At 41.1% G+C, this 22,548-nt stretch overlaps 1 protein-coding gene across 1 annotated transcript in view; it reads right to left on the bottom strand.

The window, feature by feature from the left end:
• Positions 1 to 3,085: 3,085 nt before the first annotated feature.
• The window catches only part of LOC147705984 (protein-glutamine gamma-glutamyltransferase E-like), a 247,408-nt gene continuing 227,945 nt past the window's right edge, over positions 3,086 to 22,548 (bottom strand). Inside the window, exons 12-13 of the mRNA XM_086932441.1 lie at positions 16,602 to 16,735; positions 3,086 to 3,860 (exon numbers count right to left, since the gene is read on the bottom strand). Of these exons, the coding sequence (XP_086788567.1) occupies positions 3,707 to 3,860; positions 16,602 to 16,735 (288 nt within the window). The 3' untranslated portion in view covers positions 3,086 to 3,706. The remainder of the gene's footprint in view (positions 3,861 to 16,601; positions 16,736 to 22,548) is intronic.

Raw genomic sequence — 22,548 nt, 5'->3', positions numbered from 1 at the left:
GCGATCACCTACGAACGGTATCTTAAGGCGCCGAGAGCGGATGTTAACATTAAAGCACTTTGGTGCTTCGTGGGCCGTTGCAGAATGGCAAGTTGGGCCAGATTCCAATCTGCCATTGCATCAGCACATCCGCACTTCATTCTTCAAAGCCACACCATTTTGAAAGGTTTTTCAAAAAACTATTCTGATGTGAGACGCCCCCCACACACACACAACCACTGCTGTTTGTTGAAGATGTCACTGGGGCCCCATCCCCCCAAAACACTTACTTCTGGCTAGGGGCCTGACAGAACACATGCAAGTACAGTTCATTTATATGCCCCCTTATTTAACATATCTGTTAGTGCTGAGTTGAGACACATCAGCCCAATGCTGCTGTTACCCAGTGGTCACTTGTAAAGGACGGAAGGGCCGCTTGGGGCCCCAGGCCGTTCTCTAAGTATCACTGAAAGTCAGGGCAGGACTGGGAAAGCAAACGCAGCCTTTGCAATAACCGTTTTGCAATGCAATAGGTCTCACAGTTACAAGAGTTTGAGCTATTGGCATTGTAAATGACAATGCCTTTTATTTATGTGTTGATTTTTTTAAAGTAAATAAAAAGCATTGCCATTTACAATGCCAATAGCTCAAACTCTTGCAAATTCGAGACCTATAGAATAACATAACAAAACAAAGCATAGCATACCAAAACATAGCAAAGCAAAGCAACACATAGCATACCATAACAAAACACAACAAAACATAGCATAGCATAACAAAACACTACATAGCACAGCATAACAAAACAAAGCATAGCATAGCATAACAAAACATAGCATAACAAAACATAGCATAGCAAAATAAAGCATAGCATAATAAAACACAACAAAACATAGCATAGCATAACAAAACATAGCATAGCATAAAAGCATAGCATAGCAAAACACAACAAAACATAGCATAGCAAACCAAAACACAACAAAACATAGCATAGCATAACAAACCAAAGCATAGGATAGCAAAACAAAACATTGCATAGCATAACAAACATAGCATAACATAACAAAGCGTAGCATAACAAAACACAGCAACACATATCATAACAAAACAAAGCAAACCACAACAAAACATAGCATAGCTTAACAAAACACAACAAAACATAGCATAGAAAAACAAAACATATAATAGAATAGCAAAACATAGAATAGCATACCAAACACAACAAAACATAGCATAGCATAGCAAAATAAAACATAGCATAGCAAAACAAAGCATAGCATAATAAAACACAACCTAAACATAGCATAGCATAACAAAGCATAGCATAGCATAACAAAGCATAGCATAGCAAAACATAGCATAGCATAACAAAACATAGCATAGCATAGCAAAACAAAACATAGCATATCATACAGCATCATTCAGAACCACCACAGCATCACTCAGGGGCACCACCACATCACTATGCGCTACCACAGCATCACTGAACGCCACAGCATCACTCGTTCGCCATCACAACATCACTCAGCGCCACCACAGCATCAATCTGAGCAACCATTTAACAACAACTGGTTCAAATATGTTCTCTCAATGTTTCAAGCTTTATTACAAATGTAACAAAAATATGTTAATATTTCACTTCTGTTCTTGGATTTTCGTCACAATAAAATACATTGAACATAATCTTCACAAACGTTATTTACAAAAGTGTAAGCTATTGCCATTATAAATTACAATAACTTTTATTTAAGTATTAATTATTTTTAAAAAATTAAAAGCCATTGTTATTTGTAATATCAATACATGTAAGTCACGTAAATACAACAGATTGCATTACAAATGCTATAGGTGTCACATTTGCGAAAGTTATAACTATTGGCATTGTAAATGACAAAGCTATTAAGTTAGCTATTTTCAAAAACAAAACATAAATACAAAATTTGTCATTTACAATACCAATAGCTCAAACTTTCCTAATGCGAGACCTATTGCATTGCAAATGCTTGTTTGGCTTGATGCCGCTTTGTAAATATGGTACTCTTTCATGCAGTTGTCTGGCATGCAATGGGTGTTGCTGTGGGAGCTCCACTGCAACACCCATCGCTTTTTGATGCTGCCCCAGGATTTACAAGGATCTGTAAATCTGGGGTAGTGACAAAAACGAATGCTATGGAATAGCAGGAATTTAAAAAAGGCGCGCCGAGAAGAATAATTTTATTTATCCTCGTTTCTGCTTTTTCTAAATGTGCTGCATTATGCAGCACACATAGAAAGGGCAAAACGCCAATAATGATTGTTTATGTGCAGTAAGGTATCCCTTCCAGCACATAAACAATCATTAATCCCTTCCCTGCTCATGACGAGCTCAGCTCGTCATGCAGTACACTATTCGTGTGCTCATGACGAGCTCAGCTCGTCATGAACAATGGGAATCAAGAGAGGTCAGCATCCAGGAGGATTAGCTGTAGCATTCAAGGTGTTAAATAATGACTATTTGCTACTTCTATGTATGCGAGACGCAGCACACATAGAAATAACAAATAGCCATTGATGATTGTTTATATTCAGGAAAGGACGCCTTCCTACACATAAGCAATCGTTCACTGCAATACAGGTACCTTTGCACTATGGCGCAAGTGTGTCTGTGTGGGCGCAAGGCAGTAATTTTTAGCACCAGCACTAGAGAAAAAACAGGAGTGCGCCATATTGTTGTAAAAACAGTTCATCCATGCATTTTGGAAATGGCCGGGCGCGGCGCTGAAAAATTTGCCAGAGCTCCACGCTCCTTCTTTTCTTTGCAAATATGCCTCTTAGTTCTCACATCACCTGCATTAAAAGGCTGAATTGACAATATTAGGATTAAGGTGTCTCTGTCGTACAGTTGCTGCAATTGAGGTAACCAGCTCTAGGAAAACAACATTCTTATTATTATATTTAATAGTATTATGAATATTAATATTGTTATGGTGAATTAGTAGAACTGTGGTTAGGCTTTTAATAAAGGAACAACAAAAGTAGGTCCCCTAAGCTTTCAGGCTTTTCTCACGTTCCGACAAACATGTAGAGAGACCGGGTGTACGCCATTTGAATGAAATATTCAGAACTTCAAACAGATTGCAAAATAAGTTTTATTGGAATTTTACCTAAAACCAATACAAATGGCACTTGCTGCAAGCTGTAAAAGACTCATCTGTTACGACTATGCAAGTTTATGTAAAGATATACTGAAAAAATTGAGGCAGCACGCTTTATTTTAAAAACAACTATAAAAGAAAAGTAAATGTGTACATACGAAACAGTGGGTTGGCAATGAGCGGATGATGATATGCTGCAATTTGAGTCTTCCATTTAATTCTTTATGGCATTTCCAATAGAATATCGATATGCCGAAACTTACATTTTTCCCAAGATCTACCTATTTGGTTGGTATAACAGTATATATGAGTTGAATGATGTCTATTGCGTTCTTACCAATTATTATTTTCTTAGTTACGTTTGCAGTTATAGGAATAGGACAAACAGGAAAGGTACATTTTCTGGTTACCCTTCATGCATGTCCTCTTAAACTACTCCAAACGGCACCTCCCCAGTGACATATGGCCAGTGAACATTGAAATCATGACTAGAAATTGATCACAGCAAAAAAGCATAGCAAACGTGTAAAGCGCATTCATGAAATATCATAAAAGGTATGCATTCTGAGTTATTGAATGAGATGCTGTAGGTATCATGAATTCTGGGCCACATCAACAATCTGGAATCCCTTGACTTTCGAAAATTGATCACACACCAGGTTGGCCAGCAGTTGCCTGGTTCCTTTTGTGAAGGGAGTGATTTCTACAGGAATCTTCATTATCTCCTGTGGCTTCAGATCTTCTACCCTGTGTTCAAGGAAGACAAACAAAAAGTATATTATGCGACTGTATCTTAGTAAATGACTCTCCATTGTGGTGTAGTAGGAGGATATAATAAAGTGGAAATAGATTGGTAGGAATAAATTGTGGTCAATTTCAAATGATCAATCGCAGATGTTCGTAATTTTATGTCTTAAAATACACAATTAAAACTCACACCTCCCAACTCATTGAGGAACCAGACACATTCCCATAGAAGAGAAGGCTCCAGGAAGAGCACCTGACTGGTAAAGCATCAGCAAAATAAAGACAAATCAAAACAAAAATCTTTTTTATCAGAATGATGACAAAAACAACCTAATCAAGGAGACACTTTTATGTGATATATACACACTTCCATGCAGCGCCAAAACCACAGCAAAAAACAGAAACATGCCAAGTTCTCATTTACATCATTTAATGATTTATAGATGTCACCCGGGGCTCTGGTCAGGAGGCAGCTTGCTCTACACCATTTGTCCTGTTAGCACGGTCTAAAACAGAACCAACTACTAACCATTAAAGTGGGGAGAGAATGTAGCGTAATGGCCTAAACTGCCAGCTTTGGAGCTGGGTAACCAGGTTCGAGTCTCGGCATCGGTTCAACATCCTTTGATTCTGGGCAAATCACTTAATCTCCCAGTGCCTACAATAAATGTGTCCTTAACTGGTGCTCACGAAAAGGGCCGATGTTGATGATTAAGTGTTGGTGCTGAGCACCGGAAACCACTGTCTCAAATTAAGCACTGTACCAACTACTTCTGCTGTGTAGAGCATGGAATCTGTACAGAGTACAACATAGCAAGCATGGCAGCGTGCTTTACACCTTGTTCTTTCTCTGGGTATAGGATGGTACAATGAGGTTAAATTTGAATGGTGTTGAACTTACATGTAGATGCTAATGAACAGGCTAGTGCAGGATTTGGGTAGTTTGAGGTTATGTGGGGCTGTTTGTGAATTCCAGGTCGCAAGTCTTTCTGAAACCTACACACACAGAGAATACAGAATACCCCACAAATGTACATTGTGAACAAGTAAAAAAACAAATTGTCCAGTGGAGATGCAAAAAGAAAAAATACTTTTTTTCGGCCATAAAAATGTGTACGTCGGTTGAATAGCATGTATTGAAAGCGCAACTTCAGTTATGAAATTTTAACTAACAGTCAAAAAGGCAAAAAAGCAAGCTTAAGGCAATCCAGAAACTGTTTCGTTATTATTAAAGTGTGCCATTTACACCTCCGCATTGCTGTCAGAGATTCTGGCTTTAAGGTGGCATTGGAAATTAGAGACAAATATATTTAAAGTATTTTTTATTTTGATAGTGTGTATTTTTAAAAGATAATCTACTGGCAATTTCTTTTCCTGATAGAAGTAAAATTGTTCCCTTGCGCATACATTTCTTATCCGTTTTAAAGGATTCTGTTGTAGAAGGCAAACCTTTCCAACTAGGCTACCATAAAGCATATAACACATTCTTAAAAAACGAGACAATGTACAAACCATCCAACAAAGGAATCCAAAGAAAGCTATACAATCATCAAAACAAATCTGTAAATGCATCATGTTGCATTACTGAGAGCAATTTTGGAAATAACACTTTTAAAACACATCTCAGAGGAGGACAGTCATAAAGAGACAAGAAAGGAGTTTCATATTTGAGAGGCTACTAAAGAGGACTTCTCCTGACAACTCTACGTGTCAGTTAGGTAAGGTGGAAGCCTCACAATCCAAGTCTTACAAACTCAGTAGCCACATTTATATTGGTCTCGGAATTTGACGGAGAGCAAGCGCAAGGCTCTTTAATAGGAGCGATCCTATCAGAACTTTTAGCCCCACCAGTTAGGTGAGGGGCAGAATTGAATCCTTTCATGGAAAATTTGGGGGAACAGTCTGCTCTTAGGGAAGACATGAAACATTTCCTCTGTTCACATTGGAGAAAAACAAGGCATCTACAACCTGTTAGAGAGAAGGAGAAGTTGGCCTATTTTAGTCGAAATAACTTACGTAGGCCCTTCAGGAAAGTTTAAAGTCCAGGACAAAGGCTATCAACTTAGGAGACTCCTTAGTGGTGATAGTTAATTCCTCAACACACCTCCACAGGAACCAAGATTAAGTTGCGATGTATTGGATATATATATATATATATATATATATATATATATATATATATATATATATATATATATATATATATATATATATATATATATATATATATATATATATATATTATCAACTTTCTTTCTGATGAAGAAAGTTGATAATGAAAGTTAAATTGTCACAATTATAAATTTGAAATAGTGGTATAAAAATGTTTTTCTACCATTAGAATTTATATTAGCCCGCTGGGGCTGTATCTAAGAATTGATTGATTATGAATGGCAATGTGAAATTGATTTGTATTCACTCTGCTAAAAACAAAAAACAGAAGTATTTTTACTATGTTTATTAAGTGGAACCCTGCACCTTTAAATATGTGTATTGCACTTTAATGAACCACCCTTGACAAAGCAGTGAGGTAACTGCGAAACGCGTCGGGTCTGCCCGAAAGCCGAAAATAAACAGTCCGTTTATGAATTGTGGCCATGGCTCCAGTGGATTTATTTATTCGTCCATAGCTGGATTAAGTTGGTACATGTGGGAGTGGCATTCCCTGCCGTGTTGCCCGCCGTTAACTGTGGCTTGTTTTCTTGCCGAGAACTATGTTGGATATATATATATATATATATATATATATATATATATATATATATATATATATATATATATATGGAGCTAGTTGACTGTTACATATCGACACAACTGTTGAAATAAATCAGTTACATGTGATCAAGCCTCGGCTGAGGTGAAACGCGTCATGACGACTGGTGGGCTGTTATTCTATCACGAATAAAATTCACTGGTAACAAGAGCACGGAGTCTGTGGCTTTACTCAACTTTCGTTCCTGCTGCACGGCGTGTTACTGCTGCGCTGTGCTGTGCTGTTTTCGAACTCAACGCAATATATATATATATATATATATATATATATATATATGGAGCTAGTTGACTGTTACATATCGACACAACTGTTGAAATAAATCAGTTACAGTGAAATACTTGAGAAATGAATAGAGGAGAGTAGATCAAGCCTGTGATGTGACTGACTGTATTTTCTCTTATTACATATTATAATTATACCACAGAGTAGTGCTCTGTTGCCCTAGCAGTGAGGTATATGATACTTATGATACATAAAATTATATACACACAAGTGATGAGGATCCCAGAAAATGCTCTAGTTCTATACAATATCCAAATTGACGCCTGAAGGGGACTGCTAGTCTCATACTGCTCTGCTACAGTCTGGCAGAGAGGAGGGGTAAAGCTGATTGCAGAACTAAATAGCACTTAAGGACTCCCCTGGGCATGAAATGTGGGGCGCGTGCCTGATAGAAGACTGGGCCTGCCTTTGCCCATCTCTTTTTTTTGGTGAGTCTGAAACATTATTATTGCCAGAAATTCTTGAAGCCCCATTATTCCCTCCTTATTCCCTGCATAGGCTAGGCCAGTGAATACTGTTGGCACTAGGGGGGCTAAGATGGGGATACTGAAAATGCGAGATGGGGACAAGTCAATGGCACCTTCATCCTCGCAAGCAGGCATCATACTTGATTAATTTCTGGCTAGAGTGGTAGGAGTTAATGCATAAGAAATTGGCTTGGTGAAGAGACATGTATCTTTGTAACAATGTGTTCCTTCTCCTTGATCACTGTATGTCTCTAACTCTGAAGCCGCCAGTGACCCATTCAAAGTGTTGGCACTATCTACAGACCAGTCTGAAAGTACGGTCAAAGGCAGTGTCGATTATTTCCAAGTTCCACAAGAGCTCCCTAAGGCTTCTAATCCATCACTGGAAGGAGGCCCATCTGCCAAAAGGAAACATCATATAAGGACTATTGGATGCTCCAAGGATGGGACTACTGATAAAAAAAGTAAAACCTAAAGCAAAAGTGGCTGAAGGAACTGTGGACCACGGTGCCTCATCTAGGCTACCTAGATGCTTGTTCTGCTACTCCTGGGATGCAATATAGGGCCAACTGTTTTAGAAACGTAAGAATTTAATTCAAGCCAGTATTCCCCCTTAGCAAAACAAACTGTGAGCCTAGAATCGGCTGTCTGAAAACTCTCCAGTGCAATCTCCAGATGTAAAACTGTGGCAGAGTCATCGACTAATCAAGGCGCAGTTGCCTCAGTCCTCACAATTCGAGGGAGCCATAAAGACAATCAGCTTGCATGTAAGTGATGGAAGCTCCGGGTCTACTCTGTCAACTGCCCAAAAAATGTTTAATCAAAGTAGTGAGAATATGGATCCTAGTGCAAGTAATATGCCAGGTAGCTCATGTTCTACGATTTCCAAGCCACATCCCTTAATCTCCCTCCAAAATGTAGTCCATATGTTGTGGTCCTGGCCAACGAACCCCGTCTGCTCCGAGCCAAGGTGGAAACTCACATTAACCAAAAAAGTAATATCTGCCTTTGGCTGAACAAAAATATGGACTTTGAATATACAGAATATAACGAGAGCTTGTTTGTCTGAAGGGTGGTTGGCTCGGTCCCCCATACAAGCAAGTGACTGGGGACTGTGTAGTTATTAACTTTAGGTCCCCCGCTCTTGCTGAGCACCTAATTTTAATGTACTCACATCATGCGAATGGCTTCCCTATGAACAACTGTATAACTGCTCTACCACTAAGTTAGTTTTATCATCACTTAGCTGAGTTTTAGACAGTGAGGAGTGGATTATCATCTAGGCAGGTTGTCTCTGACGTCAGAGCGCTGACTATATATCTACCTACATCTAATACATTCAGTGCCCTATCTGGTATGGAGGAACTGGATTGACTTGGGTCTGACTAAATGGAAATGGGGGTGGGGTTGAGGCTAATATTGGCCATGACTCGCCAGACAGAGAGTAACACTTTGTTGTTGTGGGTCCATCTCCTGTGCCTCAGAAGTCCATAATTTCTTGGAATATTGCTGGACTGAACTCTAAACTGGAAGATCCAAATTGGATCAGCTTTAGTAACAAATATAACGTTGTAATTCTGCAGGAAACTTGGGCAACTGGGGAGTTTACCTGGGTTGGGTGTTAATCCTTTATTATCCGAGCTATCTGTTCTGTTTTAGGGAGACCTCGGGAGGGCTGACGATCATGGTACAGACGACCAAGCTACTTGCGATTACTCCCATCTAATATGTAACGATTCGGGGATTCAGATTTCTGTCAAGGGATTTGGCTACTTATGTAGATGGGGGTGGGGGGAAGGAACACCAGTGGTTATAGCAACCTTAACCTTTAGAAGTGTTTTCAAACTACCCAGCAAGACATCAATCTGCCTTGTTGAAAGAAATTGTGAATTTGGTCAGTGAGTATAAGAGCCTTAGACGAAGATGGGGGGTGTAGATATCTCATCATTATTAGCTGATGTCTTAAAAGCAAACCTGGGTTTTCATTATAGACCACCTGCAAACTGATTGTTACCCACCACTGAAGGTAATCACCTTCTTCGAAATTTCAAACAATTATATTAAATCCCTTCTTACAACCAAGATTAAATGTACAGAAACCATGAATCCAGGATGGTTTCACAAGGATTGCAGGGATGCCAATAAAAACCTTAGGTATGCATTTAATTCAAGGCCCAGAGATCAGAATGCTATAATTGAAGCAAGACATTATTATTGATCTTCCTTCAATTGGGAGCCAATTGAGGTTCTTGAGTACGGGGGAGATGTGATCAAATTTTCTACAGTCAGAGATGAGTCTTGCCGCAAGATTGAGGACAGATTTGATCGGGGCAAGATGGATTTTAGGGGTGCCGGCCAGAGTTGCGTTACCATAGTCGATCCTAGAAAGGACAAGCGATTGTACAACAAGTTTGAAATCGACTGCTGGAATAAATGGTTTAATCTTCTTGAGGTGGAGAAGGGTGAAAAGAGCACTTTTTGCTGCATTTTTAATGTGTGGGATGAGATTAAGGTTCTGGTCAATACTGATGCCTAGGGATTTCACAGAATTGGAAGTGGAGAGTGAACAGTTAAGAGCATTGATGTCATTGATCCAGAGTTGTATGGGAAGGGGATTGTTTTTGGGAGAGAACAGTATGGTTTCAGTTTTTTTCGGGTTCAGTTTTAGATGGTTCTGATGGAACCAGGTTTGAACTTTAGTCAAGGTGCTATTTAGGTGAAGAATGTCTTTGTGGGAATTGATCTTGTAGTATAATTGGGTGTCGTCAGCGTAGAGGTGGTAGCTGATGTTCGCTTGTTTGAGGATGAGAGTGAGAGGTTCCATGAACAGATTGAATAGGGTAGGGGAGAGGATGGATCCTTGGGGGACGCCGAGTGAGACGGGTTGGGGTTGAGAGAGGAAGTGGTTGAGCTTGATTTGTTGTGATCTATTCTTAAGGAATGAGGTGAACCAATTGAAAACATTACCTTCAAGGCCAAATCGAACTTTTCGAGTGTTGAGAAAGGTGGGGTGGTGCACAGTATCAAAAGCAGAAGAGAGGTCAAGGAGGATAAGAATAGAGGATTCCCCTTTGTCTAGTGAGCGATGGATATCGACAGTAATGTTTATCATAGCCGTTTCAGTACTACATCTCTTTCTGAAGCCAGATAGGAAAATATCAAGGAGATTGTAGGTGCTGATGTGTTTTTCTAATTGTAATAGGACACATTTCTAAAGGGCTTTAGAGAGGAATGGAAGGTTTGAGATAGGGCGAAGGTTGTTGAGGTCATTAGGGTCTGTTGTGGGATTTTTTAGAATGGGTGTGATTTAACCAAGTTGGAGAGAGGCAGGGACGCAGCCAGTGGAGAGAGAGGAGTTGATGATTTTGGTCCATATAGGTGCGATGAAAGGATTAAGTTCTTGAACCAGATGGGCGGGAAGAGGCTCTTTGGAGTGGGAGGAAGGTTTGAGTTTGTTAATTATTCTTGTGATCATAGATTCGGATACTGGACTAAAGTCGCTCCAAGAGCATTGTTTTTAGCCGGGGGATTAAGTTCAAGAACGTGATCTGGTTGGGAGGGAGCAGGGAGGGCTTGAGAGGGATTGAGAGGTGATAAGAGAGTGAGCAAAGAAGAGTTAGAGGAGGTGGAGAGGGTGTGTTGGATGGGGGGAGGTTGGAGTGAAAGTGGGAGGGAAGAGAAGGATAGTTCGATCAAGTTGATTTTGTTGGTAAAGAAGCTTGCAATTTCTTCCCATCTGTCGGCAGAGGCTAAAATTTTGGGAGGGCCAGTGGAAGTTTGTTTTTTGACAATGTTAAAGAGTTCTTTAGGGCGGTTTCTCGCCTGATCAAGCTGAGTCCGGAGAAAGGAGGCTTTTTCATTGAAGATATCTTTTTTGTATTGGGCTCTAGCAGCTCTAAGTAGAGCCAGATTCTCCACGGTTGGATGGTTCCTCCAGACCCTTTCAGAGGGTCTAAGGGTCCGTCTTTGATTATTTAGTTCTGTATTGAATCAAGACTTAGGAGGAATGTTTTTTGTTGTTTGAGTTTGATTGGAGCAATTTGATCGAGGGCTTCACAAATGGAGTTATTATAGTGGTTAGTTAGATCGGTGGTACTGTCAGAGAGTGGGGGAAGAAGTAAGTGGTTCTTAATTGTGGATTCCAGTTGTCCAGGGGGAATGAGGTGAAGGTTGCGTGTGGGTTTCTTAGGTAAAGTGCTAATGGGGTGATGCGAGGAAAGGGTCTCTTCATGGTGAAAAGAATTAGGTAGTGGTCGGACCAGTCTACCGGAAGTATGTTAGATCGGGAGGCCAGATCATGGGTGGTCATAATAGCATAGAGGGTGGCACCTTTGTTATGGGTAGTAGAATGACAAAGTTGGGTCATATTGGTAACGTCCATGGTGTTGTTAAATAATATGACAGCAGGGTCATCATTTTTGTTCCAATGGATGTTGTAGTCACCGAGAAGGAGATTATTGGGGTGTGAGAGTGACGCTTGGATAATAAGATCAGTCATCTCTTCCGTAAAGGGGATATTATTACCCGGGGGGTAGTAGATCGTGTGTAACCGGTGGAGGGGGCATCGGGTATAATGAGATCGGCACAGAGGTGTTCAAAGGATGAAGGATCTTGATGGGGGACAAGTGAGATATTAAGTTCAGCTTTAAAAATTAAGGCGAGTCCTCCTCCTGTGTGTTCAACTCTATCTTTCCTAATGATAGAATAGCCTGGAGGAATAAGTAAGTCGAGGATGGGAGTGGAGTGGGCAGTGAGCCAGGTTTCAGTTAAGAATGCAATGTCAATGTTTTCGCTGAGAATGGTTTCAGCAATCTCAGTGGCATGGCAAGAGGCGGAGCGGCAATCAATCAGCATGCAACATAGGGGAGTGGGGTCTGGTGATTGGGAGGGGGGACAGGGGGGGATAGGTCTAAGTTGTTGGGGAGGTCTTGGGGAGGTCAGAGGAAGGGGGAGTCTGCAAGTTCCCAAGAGGACTGGGATCTTAGACTGAAGGATAGGGGGAGAGGTGGGCAAGGGTGGGGAGGGAGAGATGGGAGAGTTTGTAGAAATATTAACTTCAGAGGTTGTTGGGTGAGTATCAGGGTGCTGCGGTGAGGGTGTTCTATCCATGTCGGGAGGCACAATTATGGATGGATGTGTGTGTAAGGAGATGGTTGTGTCATTATTAAAGTTGGGAGGTGTGTTGTTGTAGGTAATAGTGTAAAGTGGACAGAGAGTGGATGGGTTGCGGAGAGTGTCGTTGTGTGTGGATATGGTTTTGGTAAGAGGGAGATGTCACTTCTAAGGGAGACGAGTTGTAGCACTAGGGATGTGAGGACCGTTTCAATATTGGGGGATGCCCAAGTGTGGTTAGATCGGAGTGGAGGATCAGTATTTATTGGGAAGTTGACAGTTTTGGGGTTGGGTGGGGGGGAAGGTGAGGAGGTTTGGGGGAAAACCAGGAGGGGGAGGGGGTGGGATTAGAATGCGGGGGAGGATCATTTTTGCGGGGCAGAAGAGAACACAATGAGAATGGAGTAAAGTTAAGCTTATCGGGCTGATAGTTTGGAGAAAGTGATACAGGGGAAGTAGGAAGTGGAGAGTCTGTTGGCTTGAGGATTGTCGACGGGAATAGGGAGGTGAGAGGAGGTGATTGTGGAGGGTACATGGAGGATGCTAAGGGGATGTGAGGAAGGGAGCCCGAAGGAGAGATGGTATGAGAGTTGTGGGGGGGAGGAGTGAGGGAGGGGGTGAGTGTAAAGAGGGGGGTAGTGCCAGGGGGTATGTGGCAGCTGGAGAAGTGGAAAGAGAGTGAAGGGGGGGAGGTGCACAGAAGAGAGATTATTAATGGAGCATGGGGGAGTCAGGGGGAAAGAGGCAGAGGGAGAATTGGTAAGGCAGTCGAGGGGTGGGAGGAGTGTGGAAGAGAGATTGTGTTTAGAGATGGGGGATCTGGGGGTAAGTGGGGGATGTTGGAGGTGGAGTGAAGTCCTCAAATGGGGATGAGGGAGAGTTGGTGGCGTAGAAGGAGAGGAGGGGATGTACACAAGGAGATTGTGAGATAAGGGAGTCGTAGCAGGTTATATTATTGAGATCGAGAGAGGTAAGTAGAGATTGAGAATAGTCAGTTTGATGGAGGGAGGGGGAGAAAGAAAGAGGGGATGCAATGGGGTGTAGATTGTCATTTTGAGTGTGTGAGGGGGGAGAGATAGTGAGAGGGGATAGAATGGGGTGAGGGAGTGGGGGATCTGAAATCATACTGGGGATGTAAGTGGGGGAGGTCATTAGAGGTTGGGAGGGGGAAACGTTGTTGAGAGTAAGAGAGGGAGATGGGAGGTCAAGAATAGGATGGGAGAGGGAAACGTTATTGAGAGTAAGAGAGGGAGATGGGAGGTCAGGAAGTGGAGATCGGAGGGAGGGAGAAATGACGGGAGAAGAAGGTGAAACGAGTTAGGATAAATCAGAGAGGTGAAGTGAAGCAGTCAGGGATGTGATGGGAGGTGAAGAGGGGGGTAGAGGGGGTGAAGAAATGAGGGGAGAAGAAGGTGAGACGAGTTGGGATAAATCAGAGAGGAGAAGTGAGGCAGTCTGGGATGTGATGGGAGGTGAAGAGGGGGTAGAGAGGGTGAGATGGGAGGGGTCAGGGATTGAGTGAAGTTTTGGGATATATTGCAAAAGTGTTGTTCAAATATGTCGAGATGGTTTTCAGACGCTTGGATGAGGATGGTTCCGGATTTGAAGATGGAGATATCTACTTCGCCAGGGAAGGATGAAGATGGTGTGGAGGAGAGGAGAGTTTTAGACCATAAGGGATATTACGTGAACTAGAGATAGTGAGGTAGCGTAAGAATACGCTTTTCCATTTAGATGGACGTTTAGTGAAGAAGACGAAGTTGGTTGTAAATGAGGAGTTAAGGCTGTTATGGTGATCAGCAAATAAGGTTTCTGGGTAGAGACAGAGCAGTTTATGTTTGAAAATTTTCTTACCGTGTTTGGAGAGATGAGGGGGGTAGATGATGGACCAAGAGTTTGGGCCGAGTTTCGAGAAGGGAGGGGTTGAGGTTGCATGAGGAAGAGTGAGTGGAGGCATGTTTTGGAGAAGAGGGGGAGAAAGTGGATGAATAGCAGATTGGGTCGTACTGATCGTGGAAGTGCAGACAGGAGGTGGAAATATTGCAAAGAGAACAATTCGAGTAAAAAATGGAGGCAGATTACAGTGATGGGACATGAGGGGGTGCTAAACGGAGGAACATTAGGCCACATCAAAATATACAATAAGGCAGAATAAATAATGGCAGTTTACACAGTTAGGATAACGTGCATAGTGAAGGAGGGCACAAAGTCTATGAGCATAATATACAGTCTAAAATAGAAGACTTAAAATTGAAATGTATGAAACATAAGCTACAAATATACAAAGAAAGTAACATGCCATGTGGAATAGGAACAAAACTAAATACACAATCCAGTCCATAAAGAGTTAAAGATGAAAAATAAATAGAGCCAGTTGGAATGAACAGCAGATAAATCACTAATCCAGAATAAAAAGGATTATATTTTAACACTTTTAGAAGTTAATAAAGTGCACGCCTGAAGTAGGTGTAGGTAAAGGGAGCTAAGTAAGAATAGGATAGTATGAAATAGGATATAGTGAATGATAACTGGATTCAAGGGGTGGGTACAGTGAGGTTGAGGAAAAGAAGAGAAAAGAGAAGAAAGAAAAGAAAATGGGGTGAAAAGGAGGAAAATGATAGGAAGAGATGTAGCAGATATGAGGGAGTTGTTTGTGAGATGACAGATTAAATAGGATAAAGAGCAGAGATAGTCGGAATAGGCTTATAGTTGTGATTAGAGATCAGGATTGTCATCAAAGATGGCAGCCAAGATTGTAGAGGAGAACGCAGTCCTTTTTTTGGGTCTGGGTCTTGGGTTTGGGCCTGGGTCTGGTGAGCCAGGTGTGTCCTTCCCTCTAACCATTAGGTTTGAGCATGATGTAATAAAAGCCATCCTCTCTATTCCTTCAAATAAAGCCCCAGGACCAGATGGGTTTCCCATGGACCTATTTAAAGGAAGCATCAATCTGTGGGCCCCAATCTTTACTACCACTTTGAATACTGCAGCATCCTCTATGCTTCCAGATTCCTGGCTGCAGGCCATTATAGAACCAATCTTCTAAAATGGCATCAGCTAGGATCCCCGCTGCAATAGGCCACTTTTCCTTCTGGGCACTGTGGTTAAGATTGCAGTTTGGGTGATCCTGCATAGAATGGAGGATTGGGTTAAGCAGAACTGGATTTTTAATGGGGCCCAATATGGATTCAGGGAAGGCTTGGGGGCACAGGAACAGTGTATTAATCTCAGTTAGTTTAATAGTGGGTAAACATGTGATTGCCATGAAAAGCCCGCTATACCTTGGCTTTATGGACCTGAGCAGTGCAATTGATAGAATTACCCATTCCAAGTTATGGAGTATTCTCCAACGGATCGTATGGAACAGGATTTGGTGGATTTACTGTGTTCGTCAAGAGCGCGTTCTGGCTCCGATTTTAATTTGATTGTAAATTAACAATCGAATCCCTTTTCTTGTCATCATCTGTAATGATTTACCCAGGATACATTGTCACCAGGTGATGGACCTTTTATATGCTGATGATGTGGTTCTGCTCTCCTGCACACCAAATGGCCTATGGGCCCTGACTGATACTTCATATCCTTTATGGATAATTTGGATTGAGACACAAATATTGCACAGTCGCATATTATGGAATGCAGGCTGCCGCGCAGTAAGGTCAGACCCAAATTCATTAAGGAGAGTAACATCACTAAGGTTAGGGAATTTTCCTATCTGGGAGTGACCTTTGATTAACAGTTTTAAGAGAGTTTTTCCCCTGCAAGTAAGAGACACTTTTACATTTTCCTTCCTGGGAATATCATGCTTCTTATGGTGGGCCCTGTGGGAAAAATCTGTGACAATACCCCGAATGAAGGTAGGGCGGCCGGCGGGCTATTGGCACTGTGACCTGATGGCCCTGTGGCAGTCCCCAGGTTAAGGGTTTCTGAGAGCAGGTCACAGTTATGACTCTGCTTTCCGAAACCCAGTGGCTCCCACACCTCCAAATGTGGTAGGTGAATCTTAAATTTGTCAGAGCAGAAGCACCACCAATCTGTAGCGGATAACACTCCATGCAAAAATGTAAATTATTGCCTCAATTCTCCAATGGTTGTGTTTCTTCCACTCACTTTAATATAAGTTGCTCTTTCAAGAGGCCACTTCCCTCCAACAGCAATAAACAGTTCTTCAGCGCCTCAGAAAGAGGGTTCTGGAAGATGACCTCCGCCTTGAATGTCTGTTTAATTACAATTTTTTCTGGTACCTGAAGGGTGAGAGAAATAGAAAAGGTAAAATTACACGTAGGAGTGGTATGCACCACATTATCAGATGCAAGAGTAATACAACAGTATATTTCAAATGGAACACTTCATGCTTACTTGCGCGATTCACTTCTACATTTCTTGTTATACTTTCTCAACAAAGTTTTATTGCAAGATGGAGGCCAGTCCCCAAGTGTGCTGCTTTTCTGCAAAATGCCCCTTTTGAATTTTGACATGAGTGATCCATCTACATTTACCTCTAGCCCTTCATATCCCTCATGTATTATCATTTACATTTGGATATATATCAGTTTTCCAACTCTGTCTCTTACTCATTGTTGGATGTATGATGTTACAACACAAACTATTACAACGCATATCTTTGCCACATGGTTTATACAATGCAACCTCCATTACAACGCATGCCATTACAACGCATGTTATATTGACTGTGTTGCACAGGCATTGCTTTGCAATGCCTGCGCTATAATGGATGTTTCACCTCACTGTTATATTAATATTTCTACTAATGCATATTATATTTCATATTGTTGATTGAAGTAGTTGTTGAGACCAAGCAAAAACTGTGCTATTGTATGACGTAAACAGTAGAAGGTAAAAGTAGAACAGTCAGTGCAAAAATGCATAAGTAGTGCGGCTCACTGCACAAGCAGTGAAGTAGTGTGGCTCACTGGTTAGAGGCGGCAGACCCGAGAGCAGAGGACGGCCCGGGACCAGGGTTCGATTCCCGGCGCGGCAGGTTTCTGGACCAGGGTCAGCGGACTCGATAATTCTCTCGCCTCGGTGCCCACTCTGATCAGCGATCACACTCGGCAACTCTGGGCATTAGCTTACCTCATCTTCACTAACAGCCCCACCAGACCGCCGGGGATGCCTGGTCTCACCCTGGAGATACCCATTAAGGGACCATCTCTCAGGGAAGCCAGGAAGGGTTTCGCAGCGGTCGAAGCGCCTTGGGACCCTACGGGTAAGTAGTGCGCTATATAAATGCCTATACATTTACATTTACATTTACATAAATGATCATGAGCTGACAGGCCACATACAATTATACTGGTTACAACTGGAATCAACTAGCCATCGAAGGATGAAAGGATTTATATAAACTCAGTTGAACATGAATAGGATACGCCTTTGCAAGAGCCAAGGACTTTTGAAGGGGTTGTAGGAGCACTCCGGATTATTCCTAAAATAATCAATCTTGTACACTGGTGCTGCGATTGTTAGGGTTTGTCAGACCTGGTTCTGAAATTGGTTATGGTGAAGTTGAGTTTCCACCCAATCGCGCACTGTTCACTTGGCGCCCTGGCGCTTTCTGTAGTTTTATCACTTTAAACTTTGTTTAAACCACACTTGTATTTCGTTCCATTAGTTTATCTTTTTATTTCATGCTTATATTTTTTCATATAGGCTATAGTTTCATTGTTCTATATTCACATTATTTTGTGATAACAAACATATATTCACAGTACTATTTTACATCATGTTTATCAACATTTACTTGGCACTTCTGTTATTATGCATTTAATCGACATTTCTTGAATGAGCCCAATGCATTTCGGCACTCATGTGTGCCTTCATCAGGGGCAGAATCTACAAAAGGAAAATGAAAAAGCATAGTGTAAGTATTTTGTGTTTATGGGGGGTTGTCTAGATGTGTATCCTTAATCTGTGCATACCTGGTTGTTGATGTTGTGTATTGTTTATATCCTGTCCAACAATTTGACCACTCCTCTTCTGTACAAGACACAAATACAAGCCCATTTGTAACTAATCCGCATATTCGTATAAGATTAATTGTGGTTTACCACAAAGTACCCTACATACCTTCTATGATAGTGTCACTGGTTTCTGAAAAAGTAATGAACAATAAAACGTCTTAACTCCTTATCCACTACATTGATGAGTTTACATCATGCTGTAGCAACATACCTTATTCAAATGTGCCTCGGGTTTCTGAAATAAACGAATCAGACCTATCCCTTAGTTACAACTCGAGAACAGGTAAAAAAATGGAAGACGGGTCGCGGTAGCTCGCCGTGTTTACCTTGTCTTGCTCCGGGTGCTCTAAATCTAAAAAACCGAAATGCAACAACGTCAGTCACCCTCGACGCCACTCCTAAAACATACAATCTGACTCTAAATAGTGCGCTGTCGACGTACCTGTGTCAATTCAATCTGCCGTTGTAAACAATTCCCGCAAACCGCTAGGTCGAGTGTCTCCGCTGGTAACTGACTTATAAATGACTCCGCTACACTCCGGGGCAACTCCGCGGAGTTAAAAACTGACGACGGACTGGCCCGTAAGTCCTCATACTTCCCAGTGTCCGAGAGCGCCATCTTAAAAAGGTGCACGATCCTGTTAATGTAGTGTAAAGGAACGCGTTGTGACCGTGTTCTAATACTGCGAATAAACTCCTGATCCATTCCCTGTTGATATTTCAGTTGCTCGCCTCAGAATGGATGGGTATTGTTGATTATTACTCCCATAGCTCAGTCTTGTTGCCAAACTACGGACAAATTACGCGGAGCTGAATATTCAAGATGTTGGAGTTTTTAAAAAATTGGGTGATTCTATTTGTATGGGTACCAACCTAATCAGTTTTGCTTACAGTCCCATGGGATAATTATACTTAGAGTGTTTCTGTGTTGTTATCAGTTATTAAATCACATATTATGCAAAGTGGTGTGTTGGACAAGAACCATGTTTGAGTTTAGTGTGTTAAATCGCGTTTTCTGAGAATATGTGATGTGTGGACACATAATTCAAAATACATTTTTGGGTCACATATAATTTACATCATTACGAGTATTACATGTTACACAACTGTTGAAGAGCATCACCCTCCTGTTAAATAATTGCTATTCATTGTGATTACCAACGTTACATAAGTACGTAGTTATGAAATACCTCTCCCTACATGTTTTAATATTGTTCCTGGTTGTCTCTATAGAAAACATGCTAAGTCATATTTGTCATTAAGACCTGTTGGTATCATGGTATTTAGATATTTGATCCAGAACAATTCACGTTGTAGTAATTTCTGGTGATTGTTTATGCCTTGTTTCAATGGTACTTGTTCCAAAATGTGAAATCTTAATTGAGAAATACTATGTTTCTCTTGAATCCAATGTTGTACCAGTGGTGAGGTCAAGGAGTTGTTGCGAATTCGGCTTTTATGTTCTGATATTCGCACTTTTATTTTACGCTCAGTCTTGCCAATGTACATCCTACCGCATGGACACTTGATTCCGTACACCACGTTTTGCGTGTTGCAGTCACTTGTGTGTCTTAAGCGTATCTCTTTGCCAGTTGTTGGATGAGTGCATGTATTCCCTATTATTGCATTATTGCAATTGATGCAATTATGACACCTGATTGTTCCTTTATTCTTGAGGATTGTTTCTGGTTGATATTTGAGTTTTCTCACATGTTTGCGTGTTTGAACATATGCGTTTTATTCGGATGAATTGTGATAACGGTAAGTTTTTAATCAAACTCCTTGGATGGAAGCTGGTGTAACTGAGGTCACGGATCAAAACATGTGAGAAAACTCTGGAAAGACAAGTACAGAAGTATGAGGACAGAGGATATCCCAACAATATATTACAAGAACAAATTGTAAAGGTATCCACCATGGATAGAACGAAACTATTACAACCACGACCCAAAACGGAACAAGATAGAATGGTATTTGTAACAAAATATACCACTCAATCATACAAAATCAGAAATATCATCAACAAAAGATGGGAGTTACTATCTCTGGAACCAGATTTCAATGGATTATTCAAAGAGCTGCCATTACATGCGTACACCAGAGGATTAAATCTAAAAGAGAAACTGAAACTCAAACATCAACTAGAAACAATCCTCAAGAATAAAGGAACAATCAGGTGTCATAATTGCATCAATTGCAATAATGCAATAATAGGGAATGCATGCACTCATCCAACAACTGGCAAAGAGATACGCTTAAGACACACAAGTGACTGCAACACGCAAAACGTGGTGTACGGAATCAAGTGTCCATGCGGTAGGATGTACATTGGCAAGACTGAGCGTAAAATAAAAGTGCGAATAAATATCAGAACATAAAAGCCGAATTCGCAACAACTCCTTGACCTCACCACTGGTACAACATTGGATTCAAGAGAAACATAGTATTTCTCAATTAAGATTTCAAATTTTGGAACAAGTACCATTGAAACAAGGCATAAACAATCACCAGAAATTACTACAACGTGAATTGTTCTGGATCAAATATCTAAATACCATGATACCAACAGGTCTTAATGACAAATATGACTAAGCATGTTTTCTATAGAGACAACCTGGAACAATATTAAAACATGTAGGGAGAGGTATTTCATAACTACGTACTTATGTAACGTTGGTAATCGCAATGAATAGCAATTATTTAACAGGAGGGTGATGCTCTTCAACAGTTGTGTAACATGTAATACTCGTAATGATGTAAATTATATGTGACCCAAAAATGTATTTTGAATTATGTGTCCACACATCACATACTCTCAGAAAACGCGATTTAACACACTAAACTCAAACATGGTTCTTGTCCAACACACAACTTTGCATAACACGTGATTTAATAACTGATAACAACACAGAAACACTCTAAGTATAATTATCCCATGGGACTGTAAGCAAAACTGATTAGGTTGGTACCCATACAAATAGAATCACCCAATTTTTTAAAAACTCCAACATCTTGAATATTCAGCTCCGCGTAATTTGTCCGGAGTTTGGCAACAAGACTGAGCTATGGGAGTAATAATCAACAATACCCATCCATTCTGAGGCGAGCAACTGAAATATCAACAGGGACTGGATCAGGAGTTTATTCGCAGTATTAGAACACGGTCACAACGCGTTCCTTTACACTACATTAACAGGATCGTGCACCTTTTTAAGATGGCGCTCTCGGACACTGGGAAGTATGAGGACTTACGGGCCAGTCCGTCGTCAGTTTTTAACTCCGCGGAGTTGCCCCGGAGTGTAGCGGAGTCATTTATAAGTCAGTTACCAGCGGAGACACTCGACCTAGCGGTTTGCGGGAATTGTTTACAACGGCAGATTGAATTGACACAGGTACGTCGACAGCGCACTATTTAGAGTCAGATTGTATGTTTTAGGAGTGGCGTCGAGGGTGACTGACGTTGTTGCATTTCGTTTTTTAGATTTAGAGGGCCCAGAGCAAGACAAGGTAAACACGGCGAGCTACCGCGACCCGTCTTCCATTTTTTTACCTGTTCTCGAGTTGTAACTAAGGGATAGGTCTGATTTGTTTATTTCAGAAACCCGAGGCACATTTGAATAAGGTATGTTGATACAGCATGATGTAAACTCATCAATGTAGTGGATAAGATAAAGGAGTTAAGACGTTTTATTGTTCATTACTTTTTCAGAAACCAGTGACACTATCATAGAAGGTATGTAGGGTACTTTGTGGTAAACCACAATTAATCTTATACGAATATGCGGATTAGTTACAAATGGGCTTGTATTTGTGTCTTGTACAGAAGAGGAGTGGTCAAATTGGAGGACAGGATATAAACAATACACAACATCAACAACCAGGTATGCACAGATTAAGGATACACATCTAGACAACCCCCCATAAACACAAAATACTTACACTATGCTTTTTCATTTTCCTTTTGTAGATTCTGCCCCTGATGAAGGCACACATGAGTGCCGAAATGCATTGGGCTCATTCAAGAAATGTCGATTAAATGCATAATAACAGAAGTGCCAAGTAAATGTTGATAA

The sequence above is a fragment of the Lissotriton vulgaris genome, chromosome 7, assembly GCF_964263255.1.
Source record: "Lissotriton vulgaris chromosome 7, aLisVul1.2, whole genome shotgun sequence".
Taxonomy (NCBI): domain Eukaryota; kingdom Metazoa; phylum Chordata; class Amphibia; order Caudata; family Salamandridae; genus Lissotriton; species Lissotriton vulgaris.
The sequence above is the reverse complement of the archived record's forward strand: the minus strand, read 5'-3'. Positions and strand labels throughout refer to the sequence as shown.